Source organism: Oryctolagus cuniculus, chromosome 4 (genome assembly GCF_051225735.1).
Source record: "Oryctolagus cuniculus isolate XC-2025 breed Fujian yellow rabbit chromosome 4, ASM5122573v1, whole genome shotgun sequence".
Taxonomy (NCBI): Eukaryota; Metazoa; Chordata; class Mammalia; order Lagomorpha; family Leporidae; genus Oryctolagus; species Oryctolagus cuniculus.
Genome location: NC_142870.1, coordinates 52,921,792 through 52,941,185, shown reverse-complemented (window position 1 = coordinate 52,941,185; position 19,394 = coordinate 52,921,792). Strand labels below are relative to the sequence as shown.

Genomic DNA, 19,394 nt, shown 5'->3' with positions numbered 1-19,394 from the left:
CTCTGTAATTACTAGTTTATTAGTATCATCTAGGACTCGGATATTCAGTATTCCTCCTGAAATTACATAAACAAAGGAAAATGAAAAGAATCCAAGCCAAAGTTATATAACAAAACAGCACCCTTTCACAAAAGCATGTAAAATTACAAGAATGCTATTTTGAAACACTGGCACTTTAAGAGAACAATAATCTCAAAAACCACAAAATTGCCAAATTGTTCCCTAAACTGCTAAGCAGATAAACATGACTGTAATGAATAACTTTGGATTTTGTAAAGAAAAATCAAATAAATTGGATAATTCATCTGAGATGCTTAGTTTTGAGTGTCTTCTCCCTAAATGGCCACTTGATTTATAAAGGATTTATAAAAACCACAATGGAAGAAAATATACCCTACTTTAAATGTGGCTTTATAATCTCAAGAGCTGGTCCAGTTAATTAAAACTACTTTTAATGGAGAGTCTCAAGTTCCCTGAGCAGTCTATATTTAGATAAATGGGAAAAGACATGGACAGCCAGCACTTTCATAGCCTTCACTGGGACAAATGGGGAACAAAAAATTTCCTATGGCAGGCTTATTTTTTAAACTCACATTTTTGGGGATAGATTCTCAGGTTTTCTTTTATGTGGGAACTTCAAAATAAACTGCCATTACGTAGTAATGGAAGTTAAATATTAAATCCTCACATAAACATTAGAACATACTTAACATACTTTTCTATTAGTCCTTCAAGGACAAGCTTTCAAAATGTTTGGTTCTAAAAGAAAAAATTTGATTCTAGTAATCTCATGCTGTGAGGAGATTGGTTACTCTTTGTAAATGTAAGTGAGTTATGTGAAATCTGTTATCAGCTGATCAGGATTTTGTAGTTTTGTAGCTTCAGTTATGGATGGAAATGATCTCAATTTCACTTTTGTTGCCCCAGTCATGATATAAAGTGTGTGTAGACACAAGCTTCTTATCTGCTAACTACATGAAGAAATAAATAACACTGTAATAATTCATGTGATCCAGAATGGGCAAAAGCAAGACTAGCTTCCCCTCAAGAGGAAAAATTCCAGACCTATGGAAAGGGCAATACTACTTAAAAAGTTGTATTTACTTAGAAGCATTCAGAATGTCAACAAAACGGCTGCAACATTTATTTTGCAATTATACTAGTATGCAGGAAACAGAACAATTATTTTGTATAAACTGCATCAGACAACTGAAGATGAAAAATCTACTGTCCCCATATTTAACCAACTTGTACTGTGCACCAACAAGAACCTGTTTTAAATTTCCATGCCAAGTTACAACCCCCATACCATACTAGGCAAGGTTAGTGGCTATTGAAAAATACCACCAGGACGGGACTACCTAAAAATATATTTGGTGGTGTGTTAACTGCACAGAAAGACACTGAACAGGTTAAAAACAAATCTTACATAGCCTCACACTTCAAATTTTTTTTTTCTTTAAAAACAGTGAGTTGTGTACGGGGTGGGGTTTAAATGTTTTATAGACAAGTAAAAAACTGCACTGGAACCAACTTCATCATCATCATCTGCTTCTCCATCTTCATCGACATCTTCTCTTCCTTGTTTTTCTTGCTCTTCTCTGTCTCGATGACTCCCTATTTTGCTGCATCAGGTTTTCCTTTAGCTCGGTATGCGGCTGTGTCCTTGTATTTTTCCTTCTGCTTGGCAGCCTTTTGTCCATCAGGCTGCTTGTCATCCGCACCAGTGTTATTCCACATCTCTCCCAGTTTCTTTGTAACAGGTGGGGATTTCACAGCGCGAGGCTGGGGAGGGGAGGGTGTGGGTTCCTCCATGAACTTTTGAAAGTTCCCTGGTACACTAACTTGAACACCTGGTTTGACTCATAGGCTCTGATGGTCCACCCCAGCCAGTAAGAAAAAATTATGGGAACCATAACCAGCAGTGGCTTAAATTATCTGCTGTCAGACTTTAAAATCATCCTGCATGCTTAACAGGCAAATTAGCCCTGATGATTGTTCTTGGCCTGATCCAGGTTGCGGTAGGGTTACAGGAACAAAAACCCTGCGTATCAATTCTAGTGCCTGTTTCCTTGGGGGTCCCGCGGTAGACAGTGGGGTGGAGCGTGTGCCTGGCCTAGTTTACAGCCCTCTACCATAGTAGGATACGCATTTTTTAAACGCCTTATTTCTTAATCACTCACACGCAGGAGTTTTATGCTGGTTAAGAAAAGCCGTCACTTTGCTTCCCTATTCCTAAAACGATCAAGTGGGCGCCGCAGAAACAAGGGCAGAACTGTGGATGTGGACTTGACTCCAGGACATTTCTTTCCCGGGATTATTTTAGGACCATGGCTCCCGTCAGAAACTAGCTTTTGGGTGAGGAGCTTCCTGGCCCCAAACCCACGGCTCCTGCAGCTCTAGAAGCGCTGGAGGGACTAGGACGGACTGATGAGGCGAGCCAAGTGCCCTTCCATGGCATTAGAACCCTACTTTGTCTTCTCCCGTGGCTGAGCAAACCCAAGGTTGTACGTGACAGGCATGCCCTGTCTTATCGCTCCCGCAGCCGTCTCACGGTCCCGGCCCCAGCTCTCGCGCGGCAAGACCTGCCCTTCTGGGCGTGGCGGATTCTTATCGGCCCCGCGCAGCGCTCCGTTGCTGCCGAGGGAGATAGGGTCCGGACTACAACTCCCAGAATGCCCCGCGCTCCGCTCGCCGCCCGTCCCCCTGTCGCTTTTCGCCGCCAAAGGTTCCCTCTCCCCGTGAGGCTCGCGGGCTCGGGACTAGACTCTGCGACGCGAGCACTGCCTGGGGTGACATGGCCTTGTACTTGGGCAGGTTGAGCACAGGCCCCTGCTGGCGCGCGGCATGGGGCGGCCGCGGGGAGCTGCGCGCCTTGTCGCGGCGCAGCACGGCCCGACCCATCTGCCGGCCCCCTGGCACGGCTGGCACGGAGCAGAGCCGGGGGTTGGGGCACGGCCCCACGGCGCGAGGCGGTCCCTGGCCGGGGACCGGGCTGGCGGCGGCTTTGGGGGGGTTGGTAGGGCTGGCCGCCGCCGCCGCCTTCGGACACGTGCAGCGGGCAGAGATGGTGCCCAAGAGCTCGGGGGCGCGCAGCCCCTCTCCCGGGAAGCCCGAGGAGGAAGACGAGCTGGCCCGCCGCTGCAAGTGCTTCATGGCTTTGCCTGTGACCGACCTGCACGAGCTGCGGAGGAGGCCAGGCGACATGAAGACCAAGATGGAGCTGCTGATCCTGGAGACCCAGGCCCAGGTGTGCCAGGCGCTGGCACAGGTAGACGGGGGCGCCAGTTTCTCTGTGGACCGGTGGGAGAGGAAGGAAGGTGAGGAGGTCGGCCCCCTGGCGGTGGAGGAATTGGGGAAAAGAGGTCCGGCTCTAGGATTGCAAGCAGTGAACTTTCAGAATAGGGATGGGGTTAGGTAGAGATTACCTACAAAGCGGCCCCTTGTTTAGACGCGACACCACTGAAAAGATGCACCCTGAGAGGGGCATCAGCCCTCTGCATGCAGGTGTGGACCTAGATCTGCTGCCACTAATACTGGGCGCTTCAAAATTGTTGGAATTCCATAATGACATTTTCTCAAAGATATCTTGAAGGATTTGCCCTTCTTCCTCCCTTGGAGACCAGATGAGGAACTGGGTTCCCCCATTCTATGTATCAACCAGACTTCCCCAGAGGAGGGTTATGTCAGAATGTCCTTAACTCTTTCCTGTTGCAAAAGAAATTGTTGGTTGGTTTGGCAGTGGATTTCCTGCTGGGAATGTATTTCCTTGCAATGCCAAACTTATATATTTCTTTATATTCCTCACCGTGTTGTTGCCTGTATGATGAAACCCTCAATCTTGATCATAAACTTGGAGAATTCCTGGCTTTTCCTACAACACAACTTCTCACCAACAGGTTTTGAGCTGTGATCCTTTCATATCAGTACTAAATGATGTTGAATTTGGTTTTCCTAGTGTTCTCCATATTGTAATGCTTTCAAGCGAACACTACCGAACCAGAACACAATCTCAAGTACTAGTCTTAGCTGAATTATGTGAGTTACCTGTTTTGTACTTCTGTTGCCTCATCTGTGAAATCAGCTGAAAAACAATGTAACTAAGGGTAGCATGAGGATTAAATGAGATGAATATATGTAAAAGTGCTTAGAAAATGATCTGAAACATAAATAGCGCTTGGACAGATTGTGTCAGTTGCCCACTTGCCAGCTGTGTGATCTTGCATGAGGGATTTTTCTCTCTCTGGACCTCTGTTTTCACTTCTGGAATATAGAAGGCTTGTACTGGATCATGTCATGTCCCATCCAGCTCTAAAAATTGTTGGAGGGATTGGTGTTGTGTTGCAGCAGGCTAAGCCACCAGTTGCAACCCAGTGCCAGTTCCAGACCAGGCTGCTCCGCTTCCCATCCAGCTTCCTGTTCATGCAACTAGGAAGGCAGCTGGTGTTGGGCCCTTGCCTCCTGGATGGAGCTCCTGGCTTCACCCTGGCCAGTCCTGGGTGTTGTAGCAATTTGGGGAGTGAAGGAACACATGAAAGATAGCCCTCTGCCCTCCCCCTCTCCTTTCCCCCTCCCTTACAGCTTTCCCTACCCTTCTCCCCCCCTCTTTCTCTTCCCCTCCCCCTTCTTTCTTCTCCTCCTCCCCCTCCCCCTCCCTCTCTCTCCCTCTTCTCCTTCCCACCCCATCTCTCTCTCTTTAATGCTCTACCTTTCAAATAAATTAATAAATCTTTGAAACGTCTAAGAAATAAAAAAGCCAATAATGAAGTTTCTTGAAATAATGCCCTTATGATGACCCTAATGGAAGCTAATTATCCCCCTAAATAATGTGTTTCACTTATTGGAAAGTTGGAAATCCCATAAAGGTTTGAATATATTAAGGGTTTAATTGCCTAAAAAGAAAAACCTAAAAGGCAAACAGCAGAGAAAAACATTGTTGAAACAGTAGAGCTCTTAAATTTGAATATACACCATTCCTGTTTTAACCTTAGTTTTCTCCCATGTATCATAACTGAGGGATGCCATTCTTTAACAGTTGTATTTGAAGGGACAACATTCCAGTGATTTGTCGTGAATGATGGCATAAGAATGCAGAATAACTATTTAGTTCCGTGATGTGCGGTGGTTCAGTATTGGCCCACTCTGCTGTTGTCATAAAACTAGACTAATGGTCTAACTTTATTGTACGTGAAAATTATAAACATACTGATAATGTAGGAGATTTAGGAGACAGAGGAAGAAAATAACTTCGAATCCCCCCACGTTTCATTCAAGGGTTGTCTTCAGTTTTGCACATAGTCTTACATTCTCCCTCTTTTACTTTTTTATTATCAGGAGGTGGTGGCATCAGCTGTGTACTTCAAGATGGACGTGTGTTTGAAAAGGCTGGGGTGAGCATTTCTGTTGTCCACGGAAATCTTTCTGAGGAAGCTGCGAAACAGATGAGGAGCAGAGGAAAAACTCTGAAGAAGACGAAAGATGGTAAATCAGCATACTCTGATAATTCCAGCCACCTTTAATAGTCCCTACAGACCTTTTGCCCCAACAAGTTTCATATTTTAAAAAATTATTGCTTCTGCAGAAAGCCTTTTTGGTGCATATACCAAATAAGTACATTCATACTTTGCAAAAACTTTGAGACAAAAAGCAGCTTTTGTTGAAAATTGAAACAGATCACAGGAGAGTTAATTGGTAGTAAGGCGGATGATTGAATGTAACCCACTACGTACTTTACTTTTCAGGTAAACTGCCATTTTGTGCAATGGGTGTGAGCTCTGTTATCCATCCCAAGAATCCTCATGCTCCCACTATCCATTTCAATTACAGATACTTTGAAATAGAAGAAGCTGATGGTAAGTGAATCTGTAGATACCAGTACTGTGTAAAATGTGTACTTTAGAACAGATAAAAAGGCATCATATCTAAATGTGAGAAAAGATGAATACAGTCTTATCTTGGTTTATTGGAGGCAGAAGAAGGCTTTTTCTTTGGCAGGTGTAATAGATTATACACTGGACATGAAAAGTGAGATTGACTGGTTCTGACTTCGCTGTATTTCCTTCAACACAGAAGCTGTGATATAATGAACTGGAACTTCTAGTACACACAGCATTCTTGCCAAATATAAATTCATTACATATGAAGGAAAACCTGATAAAGCAAGTTGAAATTGAGAGCTTGGCTTTCAGAAAGTGTTTTCCATGTGCATACCTTTGGTAGTCCATAGTATCTACGCAGTGAGTTTAATCATGCCTCATGTACCTTAATTTCAGCTTAGGTCTCCTGTCAGCTGGGTGTCTGTTGCCATTTGTCAGAACACCTGTGCCTAGTGGTGCCTCTGCAGGTGCTAGCATTTAAAGTCACTGCCTTAACTTTACATTTTGAAGCCATTCCATTTGGTAACACCTTTTAATGTTTAAAAGTTGGTAGCTGGTGTTGACAACCCGTAGCCCCAAGTAAGTACATGAAACAGTCTTCTCACATGGTGAAGTTGCCTCCCTCGGCAGTGATTCCTAATACAGGGAGCATGAGAGCCTCCTGGGGAGTTTTTGTAGTGCACAGAAGCCTGGGCCACTAATGTGCTTTGCCCTTTTTTTTTTTTTCTTCCCTTTCGGTTGTGACCTAGCAGAGTTATTTTAAGTCCCTCATGATTTTAATGCACACCAGAGTTGAGGTGCACTGCCTGGTGTACCTGTGTGGTGTTTACCATTCACCACTCTACATATCACTTTGCAGGCTAGTTCTACTCACTTCTTAATTTCTCATTTTCCTTTCTTTCTGCTTTTACCTCTTCTTTCCTAACTCTTCGTGGTCTTTGGAGTGAAACTGAGCTAAAGGTTTCTTTTTTCTTTATTTTTTTAAAGGTTTTTTGAATGTCACCATTTTATCCTTAGTAAATTAGGCTAGTGAATTAAGTTTGCTAATATCATCAGTAGTACTGCTGAGTGTCAAAGTCCACATCAGAATCTCATGTCTTATTTTGGTAGGTAACAAGCAGTGGTGGTTTGGTGGTGGATGTGACCTCACTCCAACGTACTTGAACCAAGAGGATGCTGTCCATTTTCACAGAACTTTAAAGGAGGCTTGTGATCAGCACGGTCCAGATCTCTACCCCAAATTTAAAAAATGGTAGGTAAAGGTAATAAACATTTCATGACCCCCAAAATATAATCCATTTCCTTCTGTGGGTCCCAAGACAAATATTATGTCATGAAATACCTTCTTCAGCTTATGCAGGTTGAACTCTTTTCTTATTTTGCTCACCAGAATAAGTGGAATACCAGTTTTAAGTGATTTTAATTTTTTTTAACCTAAGAATGTTAGTATGTCTGTAACACACTGAGTAACAGCATCTTTTTTGTGTGTTTTTTAAAGATTTTTATTTATTTATTTGAAAGAGTTACAGAGAGGCAGAGGCAGAGAGAGAAAGGTCTTCCATCTCCTGGTGCACTCCCCAAAAGGCCACAACTGCCAGAGCTGGGGCAATCTGAAGCCAGGAGCTAGGAGATTCTTCCATGTCTCCCACATGGGTGCAGGGGTCCAAGGACCTGGGCCATCTTCTGCTGCTTTCCCAAGTCATAGCAGAGAGCTGGATTGGAAGTGAAGCAGCCAGGACTCGAATTGGCACCCATATGGAATGCCGGCACTGCAGGCAGTGGCTTTACCCGTTACGCCACAGCGCCGGCCCCAACAGTCTCTTTTACTGATACTAGAAAATGTAGACTATCAGCCATAAAGTGATGTAGGCCTGAAAATCAGAGGTGCTTTAATCCTAGGGCAGGAGGTTGGATTCCTACCCCACATGAGAGTTACTATGCTGACATTGATTTGCGAGTATGTGAGGGCATCAGAAGGGTTGGGGACTGATAAGGGAGAGATGCCAGTGTGACAGATTTTGGACAAGAGTGCCATTGGAGATTTTGTTAATGCTAATAACAACGTAAGGAAAGACAAGCATACACTCAGCACGTGAGAAGGTACAGGATATTTGTTAGATATCACATGGAGTGGACATAAATTGTTTAGGCATCAAGTACTTGATTCTGCTTGAAGAAAATGGACTTTTTTTTTTTTAAAGATTTATTCATTTGAAAGGTAGAGTGACTGAGAGAGAGAGAGAGAGAGAGAGATCCTCCATCTGCTGGATCACTCCCCAAATGCTCCCATTGCCCTGGCTGGGCCAGGCTGGGCCAGGCTGGAGCCAGGAACCAGGAGCTCCATCTGGGTCTCCCACATCGCGGGTAGGAGCCTAAGTACATGAGTGATTTTCTGTTGCTTTCCCAGCTGCATTAGCAAGGAACTGGACTGAACCAGCTCTCTGATATGACATGCTGGCATTGCAAGTAATGGCTTAATCCGTTGTGCCACAGTGCTAGCTCCCAAATTGGGATTCTTGAAAGAGATATAACTAAGAGGTTCTTCTCATTTTTCTTTACTTTTAGAGCTAATCATTGTGAAATGTTACCATCATTTATACAAGAGCACGGACTTCAGCCTCAAAATCCTCAGGAGAGGAGCCCATGTTGTGGCACAGTAACGTAAGCTGCGGCCTGCCACATCAGCATCTGGTATGAGCTCCAGCTCGTGCTCCTGATCCAACTCTCTACTAAAGCAGTGGAAGATGTTCCGAGTAATTGAGCCCCTGTTACCCGTGTGGGAGGCATGGATGCAGTTCCAGATCCTGGCTCTGGCTTGGCCCAGTCCCAGTCATTGTTACAAGAGTTTTTTAGAATAGTTATGAGTAAATTTCTTAACTTTGTTATCTTGTGAAGAGAGATTATGAAATAATGTGATTCGGCTTAAAAGCTGGTTTCATAACCTTGTTAGTGGTACACATTTTAACCATGTTAATATGCACATAAAAGAAACTCAACAAGTTACAGATAAGGTGAAATATACCAGGACATCAGTTCCAGGGGTTTGCAGCTCCTGTCTTACAGCCCGGATAGCTTAAACTCAAAACATACCATTTTTTTTTAAGATTTATTTATTTATTCAAGAGGCAGAGTTACAGGTTACAGACAGAGAGAGAGGGAGATGTTTTCCAGCTGCTGACTCACTCCCCAAATAGCCACAGCTACTGGAGTTGGGCTGATCTGAAGCCAGAAGCCAGGAGCTTCTTCTGGGTCTCCCATGCAGGTGTAGGGGCCCATACACTTGAGTTGTCCTCTACTACTGCTTTCCCAGGCCGTTAGCAGAGAGCTGGATCAGAAGTGAAACAGCCAGGACTCGAACCAGTGCCCATATGGGATGCCAGTGCCACAGGTCGGGGCTTAACCTGCTATGCCACAGCACCGGCTCATATCAGGGCTATGTTTAAAGTGACCTTTTAGATAGCATTTTTTTGTTTGTTTAAACAGGTATTTCCTCATAGAGACCCTTATTATATGCAGATTATCAAAAGAACTATTTCCCAGGTGTGAACTGTTTTATGAGCTTAGCATTTAGGAAGTGGTTTCCTTAGGAAACTTGTTTGGTAGACACAGAAAGGAAAAAACTGTAGAACAGATTGATAGTTTCATGTGTGAGCTCACAAGGGTATAAACTCTAATGCGCCTGAACAGTTTCTTCCACCGCCCTTCCCCCAGTTATGCATGCTATAGAGCCAGCAGATTTTATTGCCAAAAGCAGCCTTAGATATTGTTTACAGTACCTTTCTTTGGGGAATACAGAACTGACCAGAGAGTCAGGATTTTGCCTGGGTGGTGTCATTATTAGAAGAAGATCCGTGCCCTCCTCTTATAGAAGCAGCTATACTTCTCAAGGCAGTAGCCTCACTGTTTCAGGAAGGCAGTGTTGATACCAGACTCTCTTTACACTCAGCCTGTTAGGATTCAGTTGGTAAGTTAGGTAAGTTGCCTGGTTGCTCGTCTGACACAAGTATCAGCGTTTTCTCCAGTGACTATCAATGCAAAAGCTCTATCTAAAGTTTCATTTTCCTAGATGGGCAGAAAGGACACTAAACTGGTTGTTAGTGAAGGATAGTGCTCTGAACTGAAAGAGTCACACTGATTTTCCTGTTCTTCTCCTCCCCACCCTCTTCTCTTCCCCATTTGGCCCGGCTGCATTTTCTAGGTGTGACGATTACTTTTTTATAGCCCATCGTGGAGAGCGGAGGGGCATCGGTGGGATTTTTTTCGATGACCTTGACTCTCCATCCAAGGAGGAGGTGTTTCGCTTTGTGCAGAGCTGTGCCCAGGCAGTCGTACCTTCTTATATTCCCCTTGTGAAAAAGCACTGTGATGACTCATTTACACCCCAAGAGAAGCTGTGGCAGCAACTCAGAAGAGGACGGTGAGTGCAAAACTAGTCCGCAGTGTGTTGTCTTGCACAGATTCTCTGTAGTAATTGTGTTGATGCTTTTCATAACCAGATGAACATTAGATGAGTTAAAAACAGCATTTAAATTGGTATTCTAAAGCTAGCAAATTTCATTTAGTTCATCTGTATATTAGAGACGCATAGTAGGTCTGCAGTAAATCCTTGCTGAATTTAATTCAGTTGATTTCTTTTAGGCTTCTAACAATACCCTTTAACCTTATGCTAAAATGGGCATCATTTAATGTTTTTGCTGCTTTCTAAATTTTGAGTCACACCTTTTTTCCCACTCATCATAAAGATTTCATGGAAGTTACTTTAATGGAAATAACAATTTCAGAAATTACTTACATTTAATGACAAATTTTTTTTTAAAGATTTATTTATTTATTTGAAAGAGTTACACAGAGAGAGGAGAGGCAGAGAGAGAGGGAGAGAGAGGTCTTCCATCTGCTGGTTCACTCCCCAATTGGCTGCAACAGCTGGAGCTGTGCCAATCCAAAGCCAGGAGCTTCTTCTTGGTCTCCCACGTGGGTGCAGGGGCCCAAGGACTTGGGCCATCTTTTACTGCTTTCCCAGGCCATTGCAGAGAGCTGGATCAGAAGAGGAGCAGCCAGGACTAGAACCGGCACCCATATGGGATGCCGGCGCTTCAGGCCAGGGCGTTAACCCACTGCGCCACAGCACCGGCCCCGTTTAATGACAAATCTTACAATTTTTGGAGCCCTTTCTGTGTATAACCACCGAGATAGGCATTTTACATCCGATTTTCTCAGCAAAGCTGTGAGATAGATATAATTATCATTTTACAGGTGAGGTAACTTACTCTCAGAAAATGCCTTCGATGAAACAGCTGGTCTCAGATATGGATGGGAGTTACCATGACTTCAAAACTTAGTCTGTCCAGTACATAAAGGAAGTGAAGTAGTTGAAGCAGGATACTTAGCTTGGCCACACTGTTTTGTGCATTGAACTTAATGATCTCAGTTGGGTGACAAATCTGAGGTCATCTTCAGGCACTGTGTACTTGTGAATCAGCTCCAAATTACCAATCCTGCCAGCCCACATCAGTATCTCATTGCCGTCTTAATTTCATACAGGCCACTGGTCCATGATTATAAAGTGGTTTTTCTCATTTATGTTAATTCTGAGGCATGAAGCTTTGGGTACTAAGAGGGAAAAGTTTTGCCCTAAAGAGGTCAATTTAAATAATGCTCTGAATCTAGAGAGAAATGTCTCTAGTTTTCTTATGGTTGCCTGTATAATAGAGTCCTTATTTATCAACTTGGAAAAATGAAATTTGACTAAATTTTCAGTTTAGAAATTTCTTGATGGCATCTGTTTTGTGATTTCTCTGTTTATTTGTTTGTTTCCATAATTTCTCAAATACACTTTTGCCAATCTTTCCTTTTTTCACTTGGCATTTGTAGTGGGCCCCCAATGGTCAGAACCCTGGCCTGGCTGCAAAGATGGGCATACTGTGGATCTACTAAAGAAAAGGCTTAGAGTTTGGTGGGGAAGACATCCATAGGAAGATGATGTAAAACTCTATGGAAAGTAAAGTGTTTGAGATTTGTGCAAGATTTCATGTGCAGAGCTGGCAGATTTTGTGAATACTAATTAGGTGAAGTCTATATCTTAGCTGTAGAAATTTCTCTTGTTTTGTTTACATTTTGTGATGGCAAGTCATTCTGAAAGTTCCATTGTATGTGTATCGTTTTACATTTAGTGTCTTCAAAAATATATTTGAGAGGCAGAGAGAACGTGAGACTGTTCCCATCTACTGATTCATTCCCAGAATGCCCACAACAGACAGAGGTGCACCAGTACTGAAGCAAGGAGCTGGGAACTCAATCTAAGTCTCCCAAGTGGGTGTCAGGAACCCAGTGAGTTGACCCATCACCAGGGTCTACATTAGCAGGAAGCTGGAGTCAAGAACTGGAGCCAGGTATTGAACCCAGGCACTCCAGTATGGGATGCAGGCATTTTAAAGTGTCTTGATTGCAATACCAGATGCCCATCTCATCTGATATCTTTTGGTTTAGGCAGAATTTGGGCCTGTTAGATTAATTTTTTGAGGTATATTTTGTGACTGTTCCAACAGGGCCTCATTCTGCAGTTTCAGATGGCATAAGCTCTGGAGTTTAAGATTACCTGAGGCCTTCCCTGGGATTATCAGCACTGTTTTCAGTTCCTTACTCTGCATTCATAACCTGTTATGTATATCCTTCTTGCATGATTCTTCCTGCTCCCACTTCTCCCTTTCAGTGGTCAGTCTGCTTTCCCTAGGACTAAGATTTCCTATTTGTCATTCTCATCCAGTCTTGCCCGCAGTTATTACTATTGTCCCCAGATTTTGGACTTAAGTCTTGCAGTTATTTTTTTTTTTCGTAGAATAAAAACTAAAGGCCTTTAGCTTTCTGTTTTGTTTTACTTTAGGAAAGAGAAGTGGGGTAAAATTTAGGCATTAAATTGAAAGGATTGGTTCAAGTTCATAACTCTCAGGCATTTCAAAGAGGATATACATATGAAAAGGACTAGGATGGTCTGATCTAAGTAAAATCTGCCAGGAGTCAGAATGTAGAACAAAGGGCATCCTCCACTCAAAAAAGGAAATGAACTCAGAGATCCTGCAGAAAACTCATCTAGGGAGCCTCTTATGAGGGTCTGAATATATTACTTAATGAACACAATAATACAAACAAGGTAATTGCAGTTATCTTGTAGCGGTCGTATTTTAGAAAGGTGAAAAAAGGGAGTCAGGAGGTGAATTTATGGTCCTGGGAATGACTTCAAAAGATTCATTTCAATTATCTTTTCAAACAGACACAAGAAAGTATGAGAGTACTTTACAGAGTTTGTGGAAAATGTATCTTATGAAAAAACTTTCTGTGGATTTCACATTTTTTGGCACCAAAATAAACTTTTTTTTTTTTGGACAGGCAGAGTTAGAGAGAGAGAGAGAGAGAGAGAGAGAGAGAGAAAGGTCTTCCTTCCATTGGTTCACCCCCCAAATGGCCGCTACAGCCAGCGCGCTGCACCAATCCGAAGCCAGGAGTCAGTTGCTTCCTCCTGGTCTCCCATGCGGGTGCAGGGCCCAAGCACTTGGGCCATCCTCCACTGCCTTCCCAGGCCACAGCAGAGAGCTGGACTGGAAGAGGAGCAACCGGGACAGATTCTGGCATCCCAACCAGGACTAGAACCCGGAGTGCCGGTGCCGTAGTTGGAGGATTAGCCAAATGAGCCATGGCACCAGCCAACATTTTTTTCTTTTTTAAGAAAGATTTATTTGAAAGAGTTACAGGGAGAGAGGGAGAGACGGAGCTCTTCCATCCCCTGGTTCACTCCCCAAGTGTCCACAACAACCAGGTCCGAGTCAGGCCAAAGCCAGGAGCTTCATCCAGGTCTCCCATGTGGATGACAGAGGCACAAGTGCTTGAGCCATCTTACACTGCTTTTCCCAGGCCATTAGCAGGGAGCTGGTCTGGAAGTGGAGCAGCCAGGACTTGAATCAGCATCCATATGGGATGCTGGTATCACGGGAGGCTACCCACTATGCCGCAATGCTGACCCCGTAAACTTATCTTTTAATTTCACTTTTCCATAAACTTTTTGAACTTCTTTGTATTAAATACTCATAGGCATGAATGCCTGAAAATGAATCAGTTAAAAATATCCGGTGAGAATTAGGATCTGTGAGATCCCATTATTTAAATTTCTGTAGGTCCTTTGATAAGTTTCCTCATGCAAAGGTGTTTTTTTGTTTTTTTTGTTGTTGTTGTTGTTGTTGTTGTTGTTGTTTTTGACAGGCAGAGTGGATAGTGAGAGAGAGAGACAGAGAGAAAGGAAGGTCTTCCTTTTTGCCGTTGGTTCACCCTCCAATGGCCGCCATGGCTGGCACGCTGCGGCCGGCGCACCGTGCTGATCTGAAGGCAGGAGCCAGGTGCTTTTCCTGGTCTCCTATGGAGTGCAGGGCCGAAGTACTTGGGCCATCCTCCACTGCACTCCCGGGCCACAGCAGAGAGCTGGCCTGGAAGAGGGGCAACCGGGACAGAATCCGGCGCTCCGACCGGGACTAGAACCCGGGGTGCCGGCGCTGCTAGGTGGAGGATTAGCCTATTGAGCCGCGGCGCCGGCCCAACAAAAGTGCTTTTAAAAATAGAGTAAATAGAGATTCTAGAAATTTGGCTATAGGTAGGCTTAGGACAGTAGAGTGAGAGAAGTGAGAATATCTGAGTGCAATTTGGGTCAAGAAAGTAGTCAGGAGTTGAGAAGTGATCTGGTTGGGGGCTTTTGATTGACTTTCAGATTTCTGAATCTACATTCTTTTGTTTAGTAGAAATTACTCTTTTGAACTTGATGAGAAGAAGTCCTTTTCTATCCCAGGGTGTTAAAGGCAGGCCCAGATTTGTAGGCTCTGAATGGGGTCCAGATCTGACTCTATAGCACTTGTGGGAGAACTAATACACTGAACCAAGTTTTGGTTGATGCTGATGATGTTTTTCTAAAAATAAAGCAAAACAGCAGCACTGCAACTCGGAAACAGTACCTTTTGTTATCCGGGAAGACTGAATCATGAGTACATGTTCATGCTGTTGACTACTTTGTAAAGGCGGTTACCTCGTTCTTAATAGATTGCCCTTAGAAGTATTTGGCCTTTCAGTTACAAAAGTTTTACACTGTGTTGGCTGTAGTACTTGTGAGTGACAGTACATGAAATGTACTCCGAAACATCCTGGACTGTGGAGAGGGCCAGAGCTGTGGTAGCCCGAGAAAGGAGGCTCTTTTCTTCATTGTTGCTGTGCCTGAAAGTTCTCAGCTTTGTGTCCTTTCTGTTTATTTATGGGAAAACATAACCTTCTTGTTTTAGAACTGCTCTGTGTTGGGACAGAATCTGTCACCTATTGTTTACTGGGTAGAATACCCTTTTATTTGTGCCTGCCCAGATGGAGAAAGCACAGTGGGCGGCAGGCTGGTGTCCTCTGTGCCAGTTCCAGCTAATGGGAACTGGCAGGAGATCCCTGTTAAATATTCATTATGGGTTCATCTTTCTTAAGAAAGATTTCACCCTGCTCACCATTAATGTTATTGATGTCTTCATGTCAGGTATGTTGAATTTAACCTGCTGTATGATCGGGGCACAAAGTTCGGCCTCTTCACTCCAGGGTCCAGGATTGAAAGCATCTTGATGTCACTACCTCTCACTGCACGGTAAGGACATAGCTCATTCTACTAATTCACCCATCCCAATTCCTGGACTCCCACGAAGTGTGAAAGTTAACACTGAAAATGCCCTAACTATTAGTTGATTTTGACTCTGCTGATTTTATAAGAAAATCACAGTCGAATAATTAAGGCCAATCAGATGGAGTTTTAAAAGGGTGACAGGACTGAATGACACAACTTTGCATGTGAGAACAGGTGTTGAAGAGGAGTGAGAAGGTAGCCTGAGTCGCTGGGTTGTGGTGTCTGGTTTTGCGAGAGACTCACCTGCCCTATCTGTTTTTCTTCTGGGAAGAGGTAGGCATCAACATTAAGCTAAAAAAGTTGGCCCGTGGGTCAACCAAAGTTCTACACTTTAAGAAACCCTAATTTATATTGCAAGTGTATTTTGACTCTGGGCTGTTAATGTTAGCCAAAATATGCTCCAGTATTGTTAAGTAACTTTATTTATTTAGCCGCAAATAAAAGTCTAGTGGGTGCTAGGCACAATAGGCGCAGTAGAGACAAAGAGATATAAGACTTTTTTTTTTTTTCTGTCTTGGAATTTTATTTTTCATTTATGAGTTATATATGTTTATTATTATTTGGTTTGTTTTGGACACTCATAGATGGGAGTACATGCATTCACCCTCAGAGAATTCCAAAGAAGCTGAAATTCTGGAAGTTCTGCGCCACCCGAGGGACTGGGTGCATTGACACAGGCAGAGCAGCTGTGCTGGCGCTTGGGAGCGCAGGTGTGTGTCCCCTCGCTGCGCTGGCCTGCACTGTTGCCACTGTGTGGCAGTTGGTAGGTGCTAGAATGTGTTGGATGTTGTCAGTGATGCGTGGTCAGATGGCAGATTGGTAGAGTCGATTGATTAAAAACTTATTTTTTATGACTAGTTTATAGAATTTGACATGGAGTTTCCAAGTACTGAGATAAGGGAACATAAATATTGGATGTGCCAGGAAACTCTTCTTATTTTTGTTTTATGTATTTTTTTTAAGTTTTAGTTTGTGTCACAAAAATCACTGATGTTGGCTACATTTTATTTTCATTAATTTTGTGAAGTTGAACCTTCTTAGTAATTTTAGAACATACATTGAAGGTTAAAGTTTTACTTTGTTATGACAGAAGTCTCTTTGATATAATCTTTATGTATTTTTCTCCAGAGACTGTGTATTATAAAATGAATATTCATTTTTATAATGATAGTTATTTAGGAACACTTGGAATTTTCCTGATATCTGCATATGCTATGTTTCAGTGACTTGTAGTTTTAACTTTAAAGTGACAATTATGTTATTTAAACAGGGGATGTCTAGGTTGTATTTTTGACTTTTCTGGAACTGTAATTTGTTAATATTTGGATTCTCTGCTCTTTTGAGTGTAAAGCTTATATCCCTGTATTCTGATACTTAAAGTTTGCTATTCCAGACATTTCTACATGGAACTTCAGACCAAGAACAATCCTAGGATGTTGTAAATTTAGGAAATCTCTCTCATTTGGAAAATGAAATGAGTAGTATTTTCTTTCTTTAATTAAAGCAGATGTAACTTAAATGAGAAGCCATGTAGGCATTTTATACAAATATTTCTTTATAAAACTAAGTGAGATCATCCTCATTTTCAAATGAGAGAGTCTACAATTCTATGTTCTTAAGAGAAAAATCACAACAGGATTCTTAATGTACAACTTATTTGTTTATAACATGAGCATATTATTTTATTTGATTCATAATGTATTGAAGATTATAGGGAATAGATTCTCAAATATGTTAAGCACTGTCCTGGCATATATTGAATATATGTGATTGTGTGTGACTCTTTTAGGGCTGGAAAATGTATAAATTCTTCAACTGTTTTACAATAAATCTAATAAATTTTATTATGAAATAAAATAAGAAAATTTTATATGCTTCATTTTGTCAGAATAATTGATAGGGTAAACCACAAGTGTTTTTTAGTATAAAAGGCATTGTTCCTCATTACTAGGTATTTTATTCAAGAGAAATGTATATATATCCTGTGATCATAACAGCTTTTTTATTTGAAACTTTATTTATTTGCAAGGCAGAATGACAGAGCAAGGGAGAGACAGGAGAGAGATGTTTCATATGCTGGTTTGGTTCCCAAATCGCTACACAGCTGGGACTGGACCAGGTGGAAGCTAGTAGCCAGGTACTCCATCTGGGTCTCTCATGTGCGTGGCAAGGACCCAAGTACTTGAGCCATTGTCCTCTGCTTCCTAGGTGCATTAGCACCGAGCTGGACTGGAAATGTTGAATAGCTAAGACTTGAACCAGCACTGTAATGTAGGATATGAGTTTCCCAAGGGGCGGCTTAGCCTGCTGCACCACATGCCTGCCCTAACCTTTTTCTTCTTCTTCATCTTCTTCTTCTTTTCTTTTTTTAAGATTTATTTATTTTTCTGAAAGGTAGAGAGAGAGATATTCCATCTGCCAGTTCACTCCACAAATGACTGCAACGGCCAGAGCTGGGCCAATCCAAAGCCAGGAGCCAGGAGCTTCTTCTGGGTCTCCCATGTGCATACAGGGGCCCAAGGACTTTCCATCCTCCACTGGTTTCCCAGGCACATTAGCCTTTGGGAGCTGGATTGGAAGTGGAGCAGCTGGGACACAAACTGGTGCCCATATAGGATGCCAGCATGGCAGGTGGCAGCTTTACTGGCTATGCAATAGCATTGGTCCCTCTAACTTAATTTGTGATAGCCAAAATTACTGACAACCCAAGTGGTCATCAGCAGGCAAATGAATAAATAATTTGTGATATATGCACACATTAAAATACTACTCAGTAATGGAAAGGAGTAACTACTAATCAATGCAAAAACATGGATTAATACCAAAAACATTATGCCAAAGGAAAGAAGCTTGCTATATGATGACACTTTATAGAAACCTAGAAAAGTCAACACTTAATGACCAGGAGGGAGGGAGGAAGGGAGTATCATTATGTTCTTAGAATTGGATCTACAAAGTACATTAATCTATTAAAAGCTAATTAAAATTAAAAAGCCAAAAATCTTATGAAAAAGAAAACTTAGTAACAGAAAGCAGACCAATCATTGCCTGGGGCTGGGGAATTGTTTGTGAAAGGAACAAAAGGATATTCTGAAGTGATGGAAATTTTCTTTATCTTGATTGCAGTGATTACTAGACTGTGTACACATACAATTATTAAAACTCATTGCACTTGATACTTCAAATCATGGAATTTTACTGTACATATGAATAATGCTTCAGTAAAGCTGATACTGGGGAAAACAGCATAGAGAAACAAATGTCCAAATAACTGATATTATTTAAAAAATGGTCATTTCTGATATGGATCTGCTAGCCTATTTAGTTCTGTTTAAGACTATTGGGGGTTGGGGGGAGGGAGGGGGATGGCATTGTGGTGTAATGGGTTAAGCAACTACATGTGACGTTGGCATCTTATATGGATGCTGTTTTGAGTACTGGCTGCTCCACTTCCAATCTAGCTCCCTGCTAATGCACCTGGGAAAGCAGCAGAGGATGGGCCAAGTCCTTGGACTACTGCACCCACATGGGAAACCAAGATAAAGCCCCTGGCTCCTGGTTTCAGCCTGGCCCAGCTCCAGATGCTGAAGATATTTGGGGAGTAAATCAGAGGATGGAAGATCTCTCTCTGTGTCTCCCTCTTTGTCTCTGTAACTCTACCTTTCAAATAAATAAATTTAAAAAATAAAAACATAAACATTATTGGGGTTGGGTATTGGACTAAGATAAAATTTTGAATTTTCTGTTCACATGTTTTCATGACCTTCAGTAACCATACATTTAATATGGATAAAGCTATGTCTGGAAAAATGAGTGAGTTGTATAACTTG

At 42.5% G+C, this 19,394-nt stretch overlaps 1 protein-coding gene across 2 annotated transcripts in view; it reads left to right on the top strand.

Moving 5' to 3' along the window:
- The first annotated feature begins 1,810 nt into the window (after window positions 1-1,810).
- Window positions 1,811-19,394, top strand: part of CPOX (coproporphyrinogen oxidase) — a 77,681-nt gene continuing 60,097 nt past the window's right edge. Inside the window, exons 1-7 of one of the 2 annotated variants that reach the window (XM_070071951.2) lie at window positions 1,811-3,320; window positions 5,335-5,481; window positions 5,742-5,852; window positions 6,987-7,128; window positions 10,075-10,293; window positions 15,424-15,528; window positions 16,149-16,274. In XM_070071951.2, coding sequence (XP_069928052.2) covers window positions 2,798-3,320; window positions 5,335-5,481; window positions 5,742-5,852; window positions 6,987-7,128; window positions 10,075-10,293; window positions 15,424-15,528; window positions 16,149-16,236 — 1,335 coding nt within the window. In that variant the 5' untranslated portion in view covers window positions 1,811-2,797 and the 3' untranslated portion in view covers window positions 16,237-16,274. The remainder of the gene's footprint in view (window positions 3,321-5,334; window positions 5,482-5,741; window positions 5,853-6,986; window positions 7,129-10,074; window positions 10,294-15,423; window positions 15,529-16,148; window positions 16,275-19,394) is intronic. The other variant, XM_002716741.6, reaches the window with a different exon arrangement.